General features: G+C 37.0%; 1 protein-coding gene across 2 annotated transcripts in view; it reads left to right on the top strand.

The window, feature by feature from the left end:
* Positions 1 to 15623, top strand: part of LOC150098729 (complement factor H-like) — a 601741-nt gene that overhangs the window by 361568 nt on the left and 224550 nt on the right. For both annotated transcript variants that reach the window (XM_090405340.1, XM_090405339.1), the window contains exon 13: positions 11466 to 11619. In XM_090405340.1, coding sequence (XP_090261466.1) covers positions 11466 to 11619 — 154 coding nt within the window. The remainder of the gene's footprint in view (positions 1 to 11465; positions 11620 to 15623) is intronic.

Raw genomic sequence — 15623 nt, 5'->3', positions numbered from 1 at the left:
TTGATTTAGTACTTTACTAGTATATTTACTAGTATATATAGTTATATATATATCAAATTTCATTTGAATTTGCAAAGGCCTTTTGGCAGATTGTCAACCAAATGTCAACTTGTCATATGACAAGTTGACATTTGGTTATATATATATATTTTTTTCATGACTCCCACCCACGAAAGGCTTTTGTAAGTCTATAGTACATTCATACCATTAGGTAAGCTGAGGACTTTTTATTAATTTTATTTATTTGTTGTATTTTTGTTTATTTTTTTATATAATCCAGAAACCCTACCCTATAGACCAAACATGAAACTTTGTCAAAACCAGGCAGTCTTATAATAGGCAAAGAAATTCATCTCTTCCTCCTAAAGACAGTCACAAACACCTGTACATGATAGAATTCAAACTAACAGCCTGTTAATTGGAGAGCAGATATGTTAACCACTCAGCCAACCAGGCTGGAAAATATTGATGATACTGAGAGGGGGTTTAAGGGGAATTTGCACTTAATTCACAGTTTGAGACAGCTATACAGAATGAAGCCAGTGTTGTAGCTCTTTGGGAATATCTGAATAGTCTGTTAGATGTTTCTAAGTGTAGAATTTACAAGTTGTATTCGCTTAGTGAGATATTTTGAAGAAGATGGAGGAGATAAAGGACCTATAAGTGATGCTGAGCAATGAGCTGAAATCTAGGGGACATATTTAAAGACTGTGAAGACAACAGATTTTAGCATGTAAAAATAAATGACTATTACACTGTTGTACTATTGCTTGTAGTATTCAAATATTCAAATCAGTGTAAGATATTGGAAGTAATCTAGACCAGAGTGATTTAGGTAGTGTTGGGCCTCTGGAATGTTGGATACAGAATAAGGAAATGTCATTTTCAGAACCTGGAAGATATGAGGAAGGTGGGGGAGGGGGGGAAGGTGATATGATACAGATGTATGAGATTATGAGATTAGGTTTGCATTGAATTAATACAGAAGAGATTATGGAATGAAGAGGAGAAAAAAATGAGAGGTGAGGATGAGAAGCCATTCCTGGAAGTTGTATAATGAAGATGTGAACATGGGGTAGGGAGAAGATTTTTTTATTTGGAGAGTGGCAGGTGTAAAATATATCACAGAAAAGTTTTGTAATGCAGAAAGAACCAGCACAGAAGAAATGCAGTATGAAGAGTCTTGTATTAGATAATCAAATACATCCTGCAATGAATCTTATAATTCCTTGTAGGTATAATAATAATAATTATGGTACTACCCACTTATTGGAAGCTAAACTTCTACTTTACTGGAAACTAAATTTCCACTTATTGGAAGCTAAACTGAAAGCTAATAATTTGGATGGAGATAGTTGTTTGCATATGATGCAAAGTTGGGACGAACCATGAAGAGTAGAGAAGATGTTGTGGCCTTACAAGAAGACTTGAATAAATTGAGTAATTGGAAATGGGGATGTGAGTTCAATGTTATAAAATGTAAGGTTTTAAAATTTGGAAAACAAAAATGGGATGCAGAATTTATGCTTGGTGAGGATATATTGTTGGAGGTGGAGGAAATAAGAGATCTGTGGGTGATAGTGGATAAGGATCTGAAATTTAGGAGACATATAGCCAGAATTGTGAAGACAACACAAAAGCTTCTGGGAATGATGCAGAGGACACTGACTTGTAGAAGTAGGGAGATTCTTGTTCCATTGTATAAGGCTTTGATTAGGCCACACATGGACTATTGTGATAAGATTTGATCACCTGGTTTTTAGAAGGACGAAGAGATGTTGAAAAGGGTCCAGAGGAGACTGACGTAGTTTCTAACCTCTGGAATGTTGAGTATGAGGAAAGATTGAGAAAATGCAACTTGCAGAGTCTGGTGGACAGGAGGGAGATATGATAGAGACCAAAAAGTTAGTAAGGGGTTGTTATAGGATCAGTGCTGGAGAGGTTCTACAGAAAATAGTGGGAGATCAGGAGAGAACCAGAGGTCATCCCTGGAAACTGTATAAAGAGGGTGTGAGTAGGGGAGTCAGATTTTTTTTCATGCAGAGTTGTGAATGATTGGAATGCCTTGCCTGAGAGTGTGGTGTCTGCAGAGAATTTGAGTGTGTTTAAATCACGGTATGATGAGCTGTGTGTATGATAAAAGGCCCTCCTAGATGAGTCTTTGACTGCATGGGGTCTTGGGTAGTAATAATAATAATAATAATAAGCTTTAAACACTGCAGGAACTCCCTGATTCATCGGGTTGATCAGTGAAGTAGTGTTTGGAGGGAGAAACATGACCTTGAACTTGGTGAAGATGACCGATGTAAGGTGGATAACCTGGAGCATTATCTAGATTTAATAAAATTTTAAATTCTACATTTTCTTTCACACAATAGGTTTCCCTTTCACTTATATAACATTGATCATAATAAGGCATCTGCAATCAATTTTTGAGTCATCCATGACTTCTTATCGCTCTGATAATGAACTGGAAGAGTATGCTTCCTAATGTTTTTGAAAGCTCTTGGATTCTCACTGTGGCATATCACAAATGGTTTCCGTTTATATCCAGCCACATTATCCCCTAACAGAATCGCAATACGGTCTTTAAGAGCTTTGAAACCAGGCATAGATTTTAGCTCTTTGTGGATGAATGTCTGCTTGGGCATTTTTTTTCCAAAACAAGGAGGTCTCATCCATATTAAATATTTGCTGTGGCAAATAATTTTCCTCCGTAATAATTTTATCCAATTTCTCCATGACTCCTTGACAGCCTTCTCATTGGCACTTGCAGATTCACCATACATTTTCACATTATGCAACACAAAACATTGTTTGAATCTCATGAACCAACCTGAAGAAGAGTTGAATATGTAGTCGTAATTGGGTCCTGCTTTCTCCTTCAATATGTTGAATAGACTTACTGTCTTAGCGACTATGGTCCTAGTGCTGAGGGGGAGGGTATGCACTTTTGGTCCAGGTCCTCTATCCATGATGCAAGATGCTTTTCCATATCACCGATAAAACCTTGTCGTTGCTTCATCACAATCGTCAATTTAAGGGAAGTACATCTTTTCACAGCCTCTATGATTTTATCCTTATTTTTCCAAATGGTCGAAACTGTATGAGACCATCTGAAGTCATGTGCGATCACATTGACGAGGGTTACCAGCTTCATGTTGCTTTATAACTTGCAATTTCATTTCAAGATCAATTACTTGCCTCTTTTCTGTGATTCTTCGCTAGTTTTTTTTTTTTTTTTTTGATTGGGTGTGTAGGGGCCATGTTGCACAAAAATCACGCAATATTCAACAATAAATACACAAATAACCTATTTCCCCAACAAATCAACAGAGAAACACACTCTTGAAGACACATATTGACTGCCGAGGGAGGTTGCCACTGAATGCGCTGTTGTTGCCACTGCATATGATCCATTGTTGCTAAATAGAAAGCTTTTTACTTTACGCTTTGCATCTTGTTTTAAAGTATAGCTGAAAATGTTATTTATTTCCTTATGGGATCACGGGTGTATCTTCAAACGGACGTAAGTTGAGGGATGACTGTATATGCATCTTATAACTGTAGGAGGAAAAATGATGAGGCCATATGTGTTCATGGGGCTGGTTTGCCTGTTCTGAGCGGTGAGAAACCGGAGTTTCTCAGTGAAAAACCCTCTACCCCCTGTATGAGACTGGCTAGCTCACCTTTAGTCAAAAGAGACCAGATAAAGGTTCCTTATGTCATGGATGGGAATCAAACCCAGGTCTCTGACCAAAGGGCTTCGTCTATTCCGACTGAGCTACAGAGACTCTGTTATTAGAATGAAAAGAGGGAAAGTGAAAGGTTTGACAGGTACAAATGATTTTAAAAATAAAAAAGTATGCAATGAGAGAGCATACAAATAAATGACTGGAAGCAGCATAAAAGAAGAGTGTGAAAGTATAAAGATTATGAGTCCATTGATATTGTATGACAGGAGTAAATTAATTATAAGAGATGACAACATTTATGAATCAATGCACAGTTTATGCAGAAGAAATAGTGTATAGTTAAGAGATTTAGAGAGTAAATTGGATGGAAAAAAAAAGTGCATGAATAATGATCTGCCCTAGAATGAATTTGGAATTAGCTGTCTGGAAAAAAGTTGATGTTGGTTTGTGAGAGAAGGAACAAGCAGAAGGCAAAAAACTCAAGACATTAGAATGATAAGGGTGGCTCTAAAACTGCGGTATTGAATTACAGACCAATCACCATCTCAGGAGTAGTGGTAAAAGTATTGGAAAAGTTGGTTAAAGACAAAATTCAAGAATGGGTGGATCAGGATATGATACTCTATAGAGGCCAACATGGTTTTGTTAAAGGTAGATCCTGCCTTAGCAATCTATTAACTATTCATAATAGAATAACATCTGAGTTGGACAAAGGAACTGGCTACACAGTGGTACTTCTGGATTTTGCTAAGGCTTTTGACAGGATACCCCATAGAACACTGTTACGCAAATTGGAGCAGATGGGAATGGATATTAAATTGGTGATATGGATAGGAGAATGGCTCAGGGAGAGATACCATAAGGTGGTGTATGGAGGAGCCGAGTCCAGAATGAGGCAGGTGACCAGTGGTGTGCCTCAGGGCTCTGTGCTTGGGCCAATGTTGTTTAATTTGTATATAAATGATATAGGAAACGGCTTAAAGGGAGATATTCAGTTGTTTGCTGATGATGCAAAGTTGTGTAGTGCAATAAAAAATCAAGCTGATGTTGAAAGTTTGCAGGAGGATTTAAATAAGCTGGTAAAATGGGCAAAAGAAAATGGATGTCAGTTCAATGTGGAAAAGTGTAAAGTCATGCATTTTGGGATTAAAAGATTACCAGCTGTGTACTACATCGATGGAAAGGTACTCCAAGAGATTGATGAGGCTAGGGACTTAGGGGTATTGGTAGATAGGGAGATGAAGTTCAGAGGACACATTGCTAAGGTGTCTAAGATTGCACATAGGATTACTTGGTTGTTGAGGAACACACTGACATCCAGAGATAAAGAGGTTGTTATTCCCCTTTATAAAGCATTGATACTTCCACATTTGGATTACTGTGCTCAGGTCTGGTCACCTGGATTCCTTGGAGATGAGGAGGCTGTGGAGAGGGTTCAGAGAAGAGTGACCAAGTTGGTGAGTGATATAAAAAATGCTCCCTACATTGATAGATTGAGAGCTTGTGGATTGCAGAGATTGGTTGATAGACGAAGAAGAGGGGATATGATAGAAACATTCAAATTACTAAAAGGATTTTATAGGATTGATGCAGGGGAAATGTTTCAGCCGTGTGATAGTGATGGAAGAACAAGAGGTCATCTCTGGAAATTAAAGAAGGGTGTGGTTAACAAAGGTGTCAGAACAAGGTTTTTTGCCTGGAGGGTGGTGAATGAGTGGAATTCATTGCCTGACTTATTTGTGAGCTCTTCGTCTGTAAATGAATTCAAGAAGAGATATGACAGATATTGTTTTGCTAGTTTGGGTCTCCCGCGATGAGTCTACTGACTCCATGGAGATACCCGTAATAATAATAATAATAAAAAAATAGGTGAGTTGTGTGTGAGCACCCTAGACGTGAGTAAGCATGAGAGTGAAAATGATAAGAATGGCATATCTTGTTTCTCAGATCACAAATGAGGAATGGAGTGATCATTAATTTGTGCATGTCAATGTTCTCCTAACTAGTCTTTTGGATGGAAATAGCACAATTTTTCTTTGTGAGTGTTGTCAATAAAGCTACAATATGCATTTTTTTCCCTCAGTCACCAGTTTCTTAAACATTTTTAGCTCATTTGCAATTGCAGCCAGCAAAGAATTACCAACATATTTCTATGCACATCTAACTAAACATTTGATTAGGTATTCATGATTCATGTTCAGTTTGAAACTTATGTAAAAGTTGTATGGTCATCCATATGCATTGCATTTTTACATTTATAAGAAAAATCGAAGTTATGGTTTCATTGCCTTAATAAGCACATGTACAATCAGCTTTCTCTTTTAAATCAATTTCCTCTTTTAGATGGTTATACAAGATATTTTTGCTACAAACCAGGGAATATAACTAGTGATGAGCAGAATGTTTAAGCAAATTAGTTTGACAAGTGAAAAGCAAGTGATCATTATTGGGGACTTCAACTATAACAATATAAACTGGACAAATGGTCCGTGCAGTTAGCTGAGTGGCTATACGCCTTGCAACCATATGCCTGGGAAAAGAGTGTCCTGGGCTCAATTCCTGTCACTGATGTGAGAAGTTAGGATTTTTCTCAGACATAGCCAAGTTAGCCGTCTTGGGCATGGACTGCTGAGTTTTTCTCCCCCAGTTTATCTTGGAATTTTTCATCCCACAAGCAGGCAAACTGGTCTTGAGAACTCAGCACTTCTACAGACGTAGGATACACTGGAAGACATAGGGCTAACCACCTTATCCTCGTGTACGGTTCCGATTAAATGAATAGAAAACCCTCGACACCGCAAGGTAAAAGAGGGAAAAAGGAAGAAGAAGACTGAACAAAGGAGGCAGCAATAAAAGAACTGAATTTTTGGATTTCTTGAGGAACAGCTGTCTTAGGCAGCATGTGGTGGAGGTAACATGAGGATGAAGAGTTTTGAATTTTATCAGAGGATCTGATTGTGACGGAAATGTCATACTTGCTCCCGTTGGTGACAGTGACCATTGAGTTGTGGTAAGTCTGTGATAGTCAGGAAACTATCATAGACTTAGAAACCAGCTTGCAGCAGTGCAATGGATGAAAAAAATTTGAAGGAAGAGGGGGTCATTAGTACATGGAACATGTTTAAGAAAAAGTTAATGACAGCAATGGCAGATCGGATACCTGAAGAAGATAAAACAATTTGGAGTCAAATGAATGACACCATTGTGAGAGACAGAATACTGATATTTTCTGAATCCTATTCCTCACTAATCTCTCTAACACCTTAACTATCTTTCCCCTCCCCCAGACACATGGTTCTATAATTTGTAGCCTTAGTCTTAACTTTCCTCTTTGTGAAATGGAACCATTTTATTCTCTTTCCATTCCTTTGGGACTTGCACTGTTGTAAGAATCATGCTAAACAGGTATGCCAAGGGTGCCATTAATTCCTTAGCATGTACTTTCAAGACATAGTGAGATATTCAAATCCCATGGCCTTAATTATATAAAGTTCACTTAATTTTCAATATATGTATGTATGTATGTATATATATGTATACACCTTTAACACTCACGCTTCTCATGTGTAACATTCATGAGGATGAAATATCTCAACTATATCCTCTGCAGCAGTTACCAGCCTCATTGTCATTCTCTAAAATCATCCTTCTGTAGTTATTCTTTCTTCTACTACTTGTCACATATTGAAAGAACTCACTAGGATTTTTCTGATTGATTGGCTAATTTCTACTCAGTCACCTTCCTGGCCTGCTTTTTTGTGCTCTTCAGGCAACATATTATTACTAATATTTTTCTTGTGTTGTCTCCACATTGCCTTCTTGCAGATTTCATGCTTAATCCCTTCATTAATCCATTTTTCTCTTACCTTATTTAGCCTTTTCACCTTTGGAATACATTCAAACATTGTGTTGTTAAATAACTTTTGATCAATTCTCAAGCAACATGTCTTCTCTTCATCTAACTCCTCTTTCCATGCTATAGCCACGGAAAGAGAAGTTACCACATATATCTTTTCTTCACAAATGATTGGCAGCAATCCATGTCATCCCTCATTCTCTGATGATACGTTCAGATTTGACTCCCTACCTTCTACCCTTTGTTACATAACTCAAAAAATTCATTCTCTTTATTCTCTGATGTTATTTATTTGTTACAATCAGTAACTAAAATCAATTATTATCATTATTATTATTATTATTATTACGTGACACCTCCAGGGTGTCCAAAGACTCATCGAGGGAGGGTACCCACTCCACAACTCTCCATCTCCACCATTCAAATCCACTAACTTCAACTGACTGTAACTACACCAATGCCATCTACGGTTGACCACCACCACCACCACTAGTATTTCCACAGACAATCACAAACATCCATGCCCATGGCAGGATTCGAACCCGCAGCCTTTTGGCTGGAAAGTGGATACGCTAACCACTCGGCCAACCAGGCTGGCATATGAACATGTGATTGGCTGCAATCCATGTTATCACCTCTTGGTCACTCTTGCCAACTGGAGGAAGATTAGTCACTTCTTGTTTTTTTGTTGAAAGTTTATTTTTCACTTGGTTAGACTATAATAAATTTAGTTTAATCCTTTATCCAAGTATGAGCAAACAAAGTTTGCACCTGAAAATATCTTCAGGACTGAATATGGTGTTGTACTACCTTACTGGGGTAAGGCAGTACAACTCCAGGTAACTCATAGCAAAGGTTGAGCAAGCTACCAATTAGTTACTTCATTCTTATTCCCTGATGTTATCTCTTCATTATAATCACTAATTAAAACCACTCATTTTGATCATTCTTCTCTTACTCACTAACCAGTTTGCCTATACATTTCTTTGTTTCCACCCTCCACATTCCCCAGCCTATAGCAACACCCAACTAAATATTTCATCCTATCAACCTCCACTTCACACTGTACCTCTTTAAAACCACTGCCACTATTTTCTCCTTGAATCTGAACCCTGTGCAGATATAGTTCACCTGCTATCATCAGCAGCATTCCCTTCCTCCCTCTCCCTTCTAACCCTTCCTATCCTCATGAAAAACATTATACCCATTCATTTCTATTCCGGTCAAGATATCATTCTAATCCAACCATGTTTCACTCATTCCAACTATCTGCAGCAAATAAACTCATTCAACACAACAATTTCATCTCTCTTTTTTCTGGTACTCTTGGCATGTATAAATAAGCACAGGAATTCATTTCTTGATCTATAATCAATTCTACTCATGCCACTCTCCTCATCTGTGACTGCTCCATAGCTGTTCCTCTCTGCTCACCTTCCTAACCCTTTATCCTATATTTCCTCACATTCCACTATTCCTCATTCATCCATTCACATTTATTAGAATTCACCCTCCTTACACCATGTCTTCCTGATCACCTTGACTCTCCAATTTTTCTTTACAGGTTGCATTCCTGTTCTCACATTCTCATCTCTCACACTACTCTTGAAGTGCATAATTAAGGTCGTATTTTTTTATTCCTTATCCTAGGAATAGCTGGATTCAAAATCCATTTGTGCATATATTCTAAGGTGAACACCATTTGACTCTGAAAGATGAAGAAAGCCTAAGAGGGGGTCATGTGCTATTTCACTGAAAATGTTTTAATGAAATTATTATTGTTGTTACAAGGAATCCATAGACTCATATGGAAAGGCACTTCACTCCACACAACCACCATCTCCACTTCAAAATTCAGAAGTACATTGAAATGTAGAGATAAGCAGGTGGTGGTGGTGATGGTGCCTATGTATAAGGTATCGGTCAGACCACTCATGGGCTGTTGTGATCAACTTTAGTTGCCTAGTTTTCATTGTATTGTGGAAATACTAGAGAAGTTGAGGATATGAGCAATATTCTTTGCATTACTTTGCGGTAATGCAAAGAATAGTGCATTGTGAATGTACTATTCTTTGCAATACTGGATTACAGTGGGGGGGTATCAATTTTTTTCAGATTATGTGAAACTGTGAAGGGTTATTAGTGATAGTGCCAGTATTTTGACCCTTCAGTAGGATTTGAATAAACTGGATGGAAAAAGAGGGGTAAATGAATGGGAATATAAGGATAATCCAATAAAATGTAAGGTCTTCAAATTTGGAATCTGTCAATGGAAGGTGACATACTCTATTGGTGGAACTATACCAGAGGAAGTGGAGCAGAGAACAAATTCTTGGGATGATGATGATGATGATCAATCGAAATTTGAAGTTTAGAGATATAGCAAAGATGGTAAAAACAGAATTGACTGAAATACTGCAATACTGAAAGGACATTTACCGCTCCCCGATTAGATGACATCTGGATTATTGTGCTCATATGTGGTCGCAAGAATTTGAAGGGGATAAATTAACCATTGAGTAGACACAGAGGCAGATAACAAAAAATGGTATCAGGACTGTACAGTGTTGGTTATGAGTATAGACTGAGAACATGCAGACTGCAGAGTTTGGTGGATGGAAGACAAAGAGATATATGATTGAGACATTTAAATTATTGAGAGGGTAGTTACAAGATTTATGCTGGGGAGATTTTTATATAGTAGAACAAGAGGAAGGTGCAAGGACAAAGGGCCACACCTGAAAGTTGCAAATAGAAGTAGTGAGTAAGAGGATGATAAGTGATTTTTTTGCATAAAGGACAGTTGGACTATGGAATGCATTGTGTAATAGGGTGACTTGAGTGCAAATGGTTAATGAGTTTAAAGAATGGTGTGATATACTTTCTGTTGTCTAAGATGAGCATCCTAAGGCAAACTTTATGAGCTGCCTGGGGATAATAATAAATATTTGTTGCTCATGTGGATTATACAAGACTGGGGAAATCAAGTGGTTAGCATATCTGCTCTCCAGCAAAAAGGCTGCTGGTTCAAATCCTGCCATGGGCATGGATGTTTGTGATTGTCTGTGAAAATAATAGTGGTGATGGTGGACAGTAGATGGCGTTGGTGTAGATGAGGCGGTTTGTGGATGAGGTTGAGTGATGGAGACAGAGAGTTGTAAAGTGGGTGCCCTCTCTCGATGAGTCTTAGGACTCCCTGGAGGTGTCCAATAATAATAATAAATAATAAAAAAAACAATACAGCCACTTTTATTCTTTTTTGATCAGAATATGTTCCTGCTTATCATGCAGTGTATTGCATTAGATGAGTGCTAGCTGGTTAGCTGCTATATGTAGTATGACCAGCTTATCTATAATAGACAAGACTTCCTTGAACACAGTCTGACATTAAAAATCATCATCATCATCATCATCATCAAATTCCTGCCATGTACCCTCAAGGGGTGCACAGGATATGACAGTACTACATGAAAAAATTACATCATTACTAACTTCCTATATACAATTAAACTTCCTACCTATCTTCCTATCTACATTAAAAATAACAAAATAGGAAATCCTCTAACATATCATAATGATGCAAATGCAGAATTTGCATCTCAGAGCAATATTTTGGTTTTAATTGCTTAACAATGCTAAGTGAGGTTTTGTTGTATTTGACTAGGTGTAACTGAATAGGGGGAAATGTCATGCTGCACATATAATACACATTTCTTTCCTTCAATTTCTGTGTTTATGTCCTCACCTCCTCCCTCCTTTCCTAGACTCTTCTTCCATATGAAACTGAACCAGAAAATTAATTAAGGTTAGTCTATAATTAAAACTGTAAAAAATCAGTTTTTGTAAGTATTATAGATACTCTATATATAATAAGAATAAATGTAAATATTATATTTGGTATCAATATTTTATAGATTCCTCCTGGTACCACTGTTACACATGATGGAACATATTATGTATACTGCCATGCTCCTTTTGTATTTCGAGGCGCTTCAGAACATCTTAATAGATATGCTTCAGTGCAGTGTAAATATGGCAATTTGGAACCCTTCCCTGTTTGCCTTGAAGGTGATTACTTTTGTTAATGTTATGAAGAATATCTCCTGTTTAAAACATACTAGTCATGAAAGTATTAAGTATTAACATAATATATACTTTAATATAAATCCAGAAAAACTATTTATGTACATTGTGAAATGATCTAAATATCATTATCCTGATAGCTTCAACTGTTATAATATAGATATTTGAGGGATTGAGCAATTTTTCTTGGTATGGTTGATTATGTGATTGTTGAAGAATTAAAGTTGAAATATATATGGTAATCTACCTTTTATATGAACTGTAAAACACTGATCATTCAAAGTTTCAGATCTGAAGTAAGATGACTTTTGAAAAAGAACTTGTCTACAATATTCAAGTTCTCTGTGCAAGCAGGTATCAAGACTTGTGAATATCTTTACTAAAAATTATCTTTTTATATTGGCTATTACTTCTTTATATGAGATGATTCTGACTATAGCAAACACCACTGTACTAATATCAATCACTGTAATAAAATACAGAAAAGTTCTGCCCAAACTTCCATAGGTACAGTGCTATTTTAATGAATGTTCGATATATTTGACTATTCCTATGATCTCCCTATGAACTGACTATAGTGAGAGTTGGCTGTAAATAGTATTAAACTGCTGCAATATATAGTATGAAAAGTGTAATATAATTGGTAAAAACTCAAATTTTCTCATAAAATCAATTACAACACCTTAAAGAATTCAATTTTTTAAAAGATCACATTTCCTTGCAAATTATATTGATTGGGCAATAAAGAAGAGAATTGACTGAGCATTAAGCAACAAAGAATAGTGAGAAAGGGAAAACTATTACAGAGATAAGACAGTAATTAGTTAAGAAGGAGTGTAATGATAGCAAATGATTCAATTTGCAGGCTGTGTAGAACAAATGAGTGTGAGCTTTTGGATGTGTGGAATGAATTTAATGAAGAAACTACTTGTATATGAGGGATGGCCTGCACTTGAATGGATTGGTATCAGGTGCTTATAGAAATTATTCATTGGAGTGAGATCTAATGTAGCAAGTCGGGGAAGCTAAATCATCTTGGAAGTAATTCTGAGACTGTGTGTGTGTAAGTTCAGCTAGGGTGTGCTGATGTAATAGTGATAAGAATACCAATGAGCATGATTATGAATCTGGTGAAAGGATAGGCTATGCTTTGGGCATTTTTTAGTGTCTCAGAATGGAAAAGAGAAAGTTGTCGAACTGAGCCAAGTAGACTGCAGATGTAAGTATTCTAAAAAGTGAGATAACTTGTTATGTCTATACACAAGTATCAGAAGCATTAGGAACAAAGCAGTTGAGTTTGTTACTTTGTTGAATACTTTATGGCCTAAAATTACTGGCATTAGTGAAGCCTGGTTTTCAGATTTAGATGTAGTACTGAAACTGAGTGTAAAGGATATAGTATTTTTAAGAATGAAAACAGAGATAGGAGAAGAGGGGGAGTGAAGTATGAAGTGAAGATTATCTGGTGTGAAGTGAGTGCTAACAGGATGAAATATGTGGTGGAGTGTTGCTGCATACCTGACAGTTTAGATACTGGGTACAAAGAAATGCATCACCAAATTACCTTGATGGGTACTAAACAAGTAATTATTTTAGGTAACATACATTTTCTGAATTTTTTTTTATTGAGTAGCAGAGAAATCTCAATCTAATGATAAGAATGAAGTAGAATTTATTGAGCTGTTTCATGATAACTTTTCAAACAACACATGAAAGAAACAACCGGAACAGAAAAGAGTGTTAGATTTGATCATAGTAAAAGCTGTCTCAGTTAAGGATGGTTTACATGCTAAACTTCCAAGCTGGAAATTATAACAAAGTCAGGAGAATGCTATCTTTGGTCTCATGGTATCAATTAATGAATGGGAAAGATCTGAAGGGAAAAAAAATCCGCTAACACTGTTTATTCCTCTATATGGAGTAGGAAAGGCCGTTATAGCCCCATTTAACTTTTGGAGATTGATGAGGCAGTTCAATCTCCACCAGTAGCCAAATAGAGATGGCTTTGACCCAAGACCATCACTAATTACACCTGGTATTATTATTTATTATTATTATTATTATTATTTATATGGGTACTTCATGAAGTCAAAAGACTCATCACAGGACACCTGTTCTGTTCGTTAACATAATACCTATTATTCACCTCTGGCAATTCATTGCACTCATTTACCACTCTTCAAGTAAAGAGGCTAGTCTGCACACCTTTACTAACCACACTCTTAGAAAATTTCCAAGTGCGACCCCTTGTTTTTCCCCTTACTCTCCATGTATTGTAAAATTTCTTCAATGCCAATCTTATAGAATCCCTGTAGTAACTTATAAGTTTCTATCATATCTCCTCTCCTCTGCCTGTCAGCTGAACTCTGCAACCCGCACGCTCTCAATTTGTCCTCATAGGAAATATTCCACAGCCCTGTAAGCAGCTTGGTCACTCATCTCTGAATCCTTTCATAACCTCCAAATCCCCAATAATGTAATATAACACTATAATCATTTGTAATTTTTCTTTGTTATCCTCTTTTCCACCTATCAATTATCAGAAGAATGCATAAGAAGCATGGAATGCATTGCCTGATGGAGTGGTGAGAGTGAGAGCGGTCAATGCGTTCAAGGAGTGGTATGATAGACTTTGTGTTTCCTATTATTATTATTCCGGGCAACTCCAAGGAGTCGACAGACTCATAGAGTTTCCTAGGAGGGACCTCCCTCGATGAGTCTTGATAGACTAGTGTTTCTTAGAAAGGACCTCCCGTGATGAGTCTTTTGACTCCATTAAGGCCTGAATAATAATAATAATAATATTTAAATGTCTTTACTTGATTAAATTTTTCCCCATTTATTCTGATATCCATATTTGCCTATGTCCTTGCTATTTTCATTACCTTAGTTTTTCTGATGTTAATTTCCTTTCCATAATTGATAGAGGTTCCAGTAATCTGTTCAACAGATGTTGTATTCCTGTTTCAGTATTTGATAGTAATGCCTTGTCATCTGCGTATCTTATTGCAAATATCTGTCTACCTCCAATCTTTATTCCTTCTTTCGAATTCTCCAGTGCTTCTTTTAACATTGTTTTGGAATACATGTTAAACAAAATTGGTGATAGAGACCAGTCTTGTCTTACTCCTCGTCCATTGATACCTGGTTCTGTTGTACCATATATGTCTCTCACCATGGCAGTTTATCCCATATATAGTGAAATAATCAGCCTTCTGTCTTTCCAATCTGTACCAATCTTTTCCATTACTTCCACCATCTTATCCCATTTTACAAAGCCCATCATACCTTGACTTAAATGCATTCACTGTTTTTGCACTCACCAGACTTTCAGGCAATGTTTTTTCCAGTCACTCACCACATTTTCAGGCAATGTTTTCCAATCACCCACCACTGTTCAATGCAAAAAAAATAATTCCACCTCTTCCCCTCCCTACTCACACCGCTTTATACAACTTCCAGGGATGGCCTCCTGTTCTTCCCCTGTTTCTCGACATTCTATGAAAAGCCTCATCCATATTCATCTGGTAATCATGCCATTTGCATTCTCTCAATCTGACACATACTCCATGTCACAGAGACCACATTCTGAATTCTCTCTCGCTCTCTCTCTTTCTCCACAACCCATCATCCTTTTGAAAAACCAAGTGACCAAATCTGTGCACAGTAGTAGTCCTATTCAGTCTGATCAAAGCCTCGTACAATGGAATCATAACATCCTTACTTCTACATGTCAGTGTTCTCTGCATTGTTCCCATAATCCACTGTGTTGTCTTCACAATGTTAGCAAAATATCTATGAAATTTCAAGTCCCTATTCACCATTCCCTTCTCTGAGATATCCCCCACCAATCCTATACTCTGCATCCCATCTTTACTTCCCAAATTTTAAAATCTTCCGCTTTGCTACATTAAATGGACATCACCATACACTCTCCCATTCAGACAGTCTATTCAAGTCTTATTGCAAGACTACATCTGCTCTACTTC

This window comes from Typopeltis vanoorti, chromosome 15, assembly GCF_054136105.1.
Source record: "Typopeltis vanoorti isolate ZY-2024b chromosome 15, IOZ_Tvanoo_1.0, whole genome shotgun sequence".
In the NCBI taxonomy this organism is placed as follows: Eukaryota; Metazoa; Arthropoda; class Arachnida; order Uropygi; family Thelyphonidae; genus Typopeltis; species Typopeltis vanoorti.
The sequence above is the reverse complement of the archived record's forward strand: the minus strand, read 5'-3'. Positions and strand labels throughout refer to the sequence as shown.